The sequence below is a fragment of the Cryptomeria japonica genome, chromosome 9 (assembly GCF_030272615.1).
Source record: "Cryptomeria japonica chromosome 9, Sugi_1.0, whole genome shotgun sequence".
Lineage (NCBI taxonomy): Eukaryota > Viridiplantae > Streptophyta > Pinopsida > Cupressales > Cupressaceae > Cryptomeria > Cryptomeria japonica.
Window position 1 is genome coordinate 281,090,924 of NC_081413.1, and position 7,646 is coordinate 281,098,569.

The window sequence follows — 7,646 nt, forward strand, 5'->3', positions numbered from 1 at the left end:
AAAAATATATTCTTAACATATGGATATATGGAGTATTTTATATAGATCATGATCACAGATGGATATTCAACTTAGGGGGATCAGTCTCAGGGTGAAACCAGAAGATGGAAACCATTATCATTTTTCACAGGAGTGTTGCCATCAATGGCAAAGGGGGAGATTATTGGCAATTGACACTCATTTGATTGGTTTCATATGTTGTCATTGATGGCAACATGTTCCAGCTTTCATTCTTTGGTTTGGTTGTTAATCGATAGACACTTCATTGGCACTGGCACGGGCACCGACATGTATCTTCACCGGTAGGAAGGATTCTTTGGGTATTGGCATTGGAGACCGACATGACTTACATCTAGGATACTGGTATAGTAGGCTAACATCATTTGGGAGATCTGGCAATGGGCAATTGATTTTGATATTTATGTATATATGTAATTGAGCCGACATGTATATTCATTTTGTAATTATCTATGTAAGCTGACATGAGGCATGAAGGATTGTAAGGGTATATAGGTTAATTGATTAGATAATTTTGTGATATGTGAAATATAGGAGAATATGATGATGTTTTGTAATGCTAAGATCATGTATATGAGGACATTTATGTAAGAGGTTATTCTGGTAAGGGTTTAGGGTTTCAGAACCAGAACAGTCAAATCTTAATTGAAACTGTATTCAGGTATAGGAGATGCTATCATTGCAGTTCATTCATTCTTTGACCAGATTGTAGTCTGGACTTGTATGTAGTCAGTGAGACTCCTTTTTGTGTTGAGCAGTGCGCTCTAGGCTGTAAGCCTTCCTACAAGTGCAAGCCCCCATATTATGTAATATCTTTTCATATGACCAGTGGATTGATATTGTGGGTCACAAATCCCACCGTGGTTTTTCCTCTTTGATGTTTTCCACGTATAATTCTCTATGTTATGGTATTCATTTGTGTGATTCACTTATTGATTGCTTTACTTCTTTCAATCTTATATAATATTGATCATTCCGGTAGAACACTGATTCACCCCCCCCCCCCCCCCTCTCAGTGTTATTGGATTCCAACATATTATACATACATTTTGGATATGGGTGGTCAATAGATGAGTATTAATATGGATATAGTATGTATGCAATGAATATGGATGTATTAATTAGGAATAAACAACATAGTGGATTAGAAGAAGAATTCTCATGGGCCATATATTAATGTAGGAAAAAAAAAATCTAACTCGGAGCTCAAGCAAAAACTATGAGAAGAAACTTCATTTTGATAGCACAAGATTGGAGAGCATAGTACACTATACTTGGAACTTGCAGACCTCATAAATGATTTTTCCTATGTCATTTTATTTATGAATTCCATGTTTGAGTATTGAGTAAGATGTAATAGTATAGTCAATTATGATTAAAAAAAGTCATTGAATGAAAAAAATAAATATAATAAAATTTACATAATCATGAAATATTCTTTGTCTTTATGTAATTCTAAATCATGTTTAATTTGATCATGCATATTAATATAATATTTAAAGCTAGAAACTCATTAATTATATTTTATGTTAAATCCATAAGAGAGTCATTATATTATAGACATTTTAAAAATATTGTACTAATGTGAAACATAGAATATCTACCAAATGTCCTAAGGAATGGACATTGGACCCGTTGAAATATTAGCATTACTGATAACTATGCAGGTATAATCTAAGAAATAAATCATAAATAACAGGTTATGTGTAAGGGAAAAAATAATCTATATGTTCACTGAATAATTGAGTATCACTATGCTATTGTCAAAAAATGAACCACCAAGAGATAATGAATATAAGGGTGTAGAGTAAGGACTACCATAAGTTATGTGAATGATAACATTAATTGTTATAAAAACATCATGTCATACAAAAGGTTGGAGAGAATGGATAGCCTTAAGAGATGTATGATAAAAAAGTATGGGTGTGTTCATTGTTAGCTTAGGAAATGATCTCCCTAATTGACATAAGACAAAACAAGAATCAATGAATATATCACACTATCATATAATCAAAATGTATTCAATGAATTAATCACACACACACACACACACACACACACACACACACACACAGATATATATGTATGTATGGATGTAATGTATTTATGTGTGTGTGTGTGTGTGTGTGATTGATTCATTGAATACATTTTGATTATATGATAGTGTGATATATATATGTAATGTATATATATGCATGTAGATACATATCTATGTGTACATATATACACATACATATATATGCACATGTATGCACAGACACACACATAACATTGTTAAAACATGCATAATTGAGGTTTTGTGGCATATGTCTCATAGAAAGTGCACACTAGAACAAGGGGAGGAAATAAATAAATTATGAATCAAAGAATACTAGAAACAAAACCATTAACAATCAAATCATGAGAGACCATATGGTAAAAAAAATTGATAGTCATGAATCAAATTGAATGCATCCATTGTATACAGTGAAAATGAATGGTCTATGAAATTTAAGATTTGAGTTTAAGTTGATAGACTTAGAAAAATCAACAAATAAGGATACATAGAGAGAGAGAGAAAAAACTAGGTAGGATAGAAAATTTAGTGTTCACCAAAATGTAGAGATAAGAAAACACCATACAAATATATTTAGAGATAGAAAATGAACAAAGATCAATAAAATAAAATAAAATATTTGATAAACAACCATGATAGATTTATGACAAAGATTAAAATGGAATGGAAATTTAAAGTGGGAGGATTTAGTTGATTTTGATGATTGATAGAAATATCATTGTTTTCATAATAACTTCTAACCATATTATCTCAAAATCATCTATTATTAAACATGTTGGAAGTAGAATAATAAAATATGAATCTTGTTATCCTTAGACTTTTATGGAAGATGAGGTTGCATTTGTAGACTTGTTCGAAGTCATGTGGTTTTGTTATGATTTCATATTTCAATTCTAGACATAAACATACTTCAATACTTGCAAAAATTGTTTTCTTAATATATATGTTTGTAAGGGGGTGCATCCCATAGTGCAATGGTTAAGGTGTGACATTATTGTTGTTTCTGCTAAGGTCCAAAACTTCAATGAGGCTATTACGATCGTACACTTGGTGCCCTCACTGATCTAATATGCTCACTAGGTTAAACCTACATATTGATGTTGTTAGCATTCATGTCTGATAATTGAGTGCTCCAAACTATGCTCCAAACACTTGTTAGGCTAGTATGCTCACAAACTTTGAGCCCTTGTTGAGCTATTGTGCTCATGAACCTTGACTATTCACATTGATTTTATGCGTCCATGCTAGGAATAAGACCTCCTAATTATAACCACACTTGATTCAAACCAAACTAAATAAATCTTCTAAAAAATTTTTATAAGAAATACCATTGAAACATATTATTATAATATTAGTAACTGAAATCCTTGATGTAGTAAAGCCCCTAGATTTATTTAACATTTAGCAAAACATAGAATAAAACTAATATGTTGAATTTTAATATAGACTTATTTAACATTCGCCCTTGGAGCCAAGCTCAACAAGTATGACCGCTCTATTTTCTCTACTCATGATCAAGTCGTGAGTTATACTTATTAGCCATCTTGTATCAAATTCAATGTTTATTCGTCTCAGTTGTTTCAATTCTGCAAACCGGCAAAACATATAAACAGACCCACGACGACCATACGATACTCGCCTGAAGAAAAGTGGCTTCATTTTTCATTTTCTACACGTATGCTTAACTTTCGTGTTCCTTGGTGCCATTTTTCAAAATATCATCATGCTCGATTTGCATATCATTCCTCCACACTTCAATATTTTTTAGCTTCTTTAAGGGAGGTAGCTTCTACGCGTACTATTTTATTGATTCTATCAATAGACTCCTCGTTAACTTATTCATTGAATTCACCATGTCTCATATGAAATTCTTAGCAACCTTTTGGTAAGGAGTATTCATCTTCCCTATTTTGTTGCTCATAGTGGATGAATTTGTCCCCTCTATTGACAATATATCGCTAACATCATTAGATTTGTTGATCAATGGAATAATTTAGACCTTGATGTCTAAGATTTGCATAAAACTATACTAGTTCTAAAATGCTTTGTTCATGCATGCCTAATCCTTTTCCTTGATAGTAATACATGAATCGAGGGATTCTATTTTCACTAGGACTTTTATTACTTTGGAAGCAAGATGCTAACCCATGTTTTGTAGTTGATAGCAATCAATGTTTGTTATTTTTTCATTTTTTAAAAGACCTAGTTGATAGAATACTAGAGCTTTGTCCTCAGTCATGCTTGTTGCTACTTCATCATTTGGAAGTTCATTGAAAGCCATAGTAGATTGTTTATCTATATTATTGATGTGATCCCTGTCATTTTTTTATTAGTGTGTCTAAAAGAGCTAAGAGTCTCATTTTAGGAAATGAAGTTTGTTGGGGTATATTGGATTTCTTCATTATTGATACGATCTTGATCAAAAAATATATTAGCTTAGATGTCTTGATCATAGATTGTATATCTTGATAAAAATCAAATGAAATTGATTGTCTTGATCGCTTTTGAAGATTTTCTTAGTAACTTGATATTGATTCATGTCATATCTTCTTTTTTCATACTTTAGAATCATCTCTTGACACTTGTAGATTTGATTGGATGATATGAGGGGTGATTATCATTTTATATTTCCAGTCATTAATGCATGGAGAGACTCTTTGAATTATACATATAGATTGGATGAGTATCTTTAATGCTTAAATGTATGTTGGACTTAATAGATTTGAAGTATTGAGGTGTTTGGCATTGAAGAATACACAGTGAAAGAGATGTTCAAATAGGATAGGGATAGTAACGTAGTGAATGGAATAACCTTAATTAAAAAAAAATATATTTTACTTATTTTACTTTCATAGATTGAGCTTTCTCTCATTTGACCAAATTTTCAACCAATTAATAAAAAATGTTTTCTTTAATTTACTATCCTTTCTTAGATTAATAGCTCAATCTAGAGTTTTAATTTTTTTTATACTCTCTTCAATACCTTCTTTTTCTTCTCCTCCACAAACCTACTCCTCAAGATCTTCACGGACGTAAAAGGGGTAATCAGTGTAACCCACGACCTGGTCCTGAGTGTAGAAAGTAGAGCGGTCATACTTGGTGAGCTTCGCTTCAATAGCGAATCTCAGTGGCAGATCAGGATTCGAAATGAAAAGCCTACCGAATGATATCAAATCTGCGCTGCCACTGGAGACCGCCTTCATGGCACTCTCTCTCTTATATCCACCGCTCCTCATAACCCTCCCTCCATACTCATCCTTCACCATCTTCCACATGGCCGCAGTCGAGCTCTCGCCCTCTGCCGCACCCTCGTCTCTGAGGCCTTCCTTAGTGAATCGGGGCTCAGTCACATGGAGGTAAGCAAGAGCATAAGAATTCAGCAGACCAATCAAGTGAGAGGCGAGAGAAAGCGGATCGGAATCAGTAGTCCCCATGTGGTCTATGATGGGCGATATTCTTATGGCGGTACGCTCGGCACCAATCTCCCTCACCACTCTCTCCACCACCTCCATGACAAACCGACATCTCTTCTCCAAGGACCCGCCGTACTCGTCCACCCTGTCGTTAATGCCGTCCTTGAGAAACTGGTCGATCAGGTAACCGTGTGCCGCGTGTATTTCCACGCCATCAAATCCTGCGCGCATGGCGTTCCTCGCTGCCTTACCAAACTCTTCAACAACACCACTGATTTCGGACGTGGAAAGGGCGCGCGGTGGGGAGAAAGCAGCCTTGGAGCCACCCGGCATCAAGACGCTCCATTCCTCAGATATCGCCTTGCCTGTGGACGATACGGGAGCTTCTCCATTGGGCTGATAAACTGCAACAAATATCCACAGCGGACACCACTCAAACATTAAACCAAATCCACAGTGCGCACAGAAATATAAAAGATTTTTTTTGGGGGGGTTTGGTTGGTAATACCAAGTCTGTCATGAGCATAGCTGTCTAACCTAAATTTAAATCTTGGCCGTGACAGTATCATCAAATAAATGTCAATATAAAAGATAATTTGATGAAATGTGGAACCTGTGTGCGAAGCCCTGCCGACATGCCAGAGCTGGCAGAAAATGATGCCGCCCTTGGCATGAACCGCATCCACCACATCTTTCCACGCCTTCACTTGCTCCTCACTGAAAATACCCGGCGAATGTGGAAACCTGCAAAACAAGTTCTCAATCTCATCATGAATAATCCTGCTTCGATTAAAACTAGGCTTGTACACAAACAATTTTAACATTTTGTAATTTAGTTTGACATACCCAATAGCTTGGGGTGAGACTGCGTTTGCTTCTGTGATCAAAAGGCCTCCTTTGGTGGTCCTCTGAGAATAGAAGTTCACGTGACAAGGTTGAGGAATGCTGTTTATTGCCCGGCAACGAGTCATAGGAGCCAACACAACTCTACACAAATTAAAAAACAATAATAACTTTAGAGCCTACAGTGACGTTCAAGATATTAAATAATAACTTTAGAGCCTACAGTAGCATTCAAGAAATTAAATAAAAAGTTATCAAAATTGGTAAACGAGAAAACATATTTATTGTTTTACCGATGGGAAAGTTTGAAGAGCGGGCCCATCTGAAAGGGTGACAGAAGGTGAGAAGAGGTATCTGCTGGCACTTCAGCTTGGGCTTGGTGAGAAATATATCCCCTCTCCATTTTGGAGAATAAGTATAGATCGACTGTAATAAAATCCTGCGTTGATTGTGGCAAACCAGAGAATTTGGGATGAGCTTGGTTTGTTTGGTGTTTGGAGCGTCTCATGGGGTGGTATTTATAGGCTTTTTACCAAGGATTTTTGGTCATTCAACAATCAACAGTCAATCCTGGCTAGTAAAACAGGATAAATATTTACCAAATACATTGGTTTTCATGCGGATATAATTTGACTAACTTTCTAAATGAATCGTTCGTGTTTTACACGTTAACTAAAGTAAAAGGCAGGCATGTATTGGCCTACCGATGGAACTTCCATCAACGGCAGCTGCCAAATTCGAAATATACGGAAGAAACCTTCAAAGGTTGGCTGTTGGCTTGGTACCATACTTTCTTCCTAATTATCAAAAAGTCCTTTCGAAAAAATAAAAATTCAATGTGAGAATCCATCAAAGTTACGGAAAAAAAATAATTCTAATTTAAAAGTTCGATCTCGTTGAATATTGGAATAACTTTTGAAGTTAAATTAACGGTAGTCTTAAATTGTTATAGAAAAGTATTTAACAGTCCAACCTCTAGCAAACACTCTCCAAGAGCATAGAAAATAACCCAGGTTTTCATAAAATTATTAGAACGAGATTCTAAGAGAAACAGAAAAAAATTCAATGAAATTCATAGAATCACAATCAATACCATCAATATCAATATGATTTAGGTTATCTCTCGAGGATCCATCTTTATTAATTTTTAGGAAATTTCTAGTAGGTGGAGATCACTTACTTAAACGGTATTTTCGATATGTTGAACTCTAAAACCTATTTTGTGAAGAAGGAGAAAAGGATACCTCCAAAATATTGGCAATTTAAAGATTTGAAGTAAAAGTGTCATCATTAAAGAATTTGGCTTCAAAACTCTA

At 34.8% G+C, this 7,646-nt stretch overlaps 1 protein-coding gene across 1 annotated transcript; it reads right to left on the reverse strand.

The window, feature by feature from the left end:
- Positions 1-5,082: 5,082 nt before the first annotated feature.
- Positions 5,083-6,733, reverse strand: LOC131048612 (12-oxophytodienoate reductase 3-like). Its single transcript, XM_059211601.1, has 4 exons — positions 6,624-6,733; positions 6,334-6,474; positions 6,101-6,231; positions 5,083-5,891 (listed from the first exon to the last, which is right to left on the reverse strand). Exons 1-4 carry the CDS (start codon positions 6,731-6,733, stop codon positions 5,083-5,085), a joined length of 1,191 nt encoding a protein of 396 aa, XP_059067584.1.
- Between the last annotated feature and the right edge of the window lie 913 nt (positions 6,734-7,646).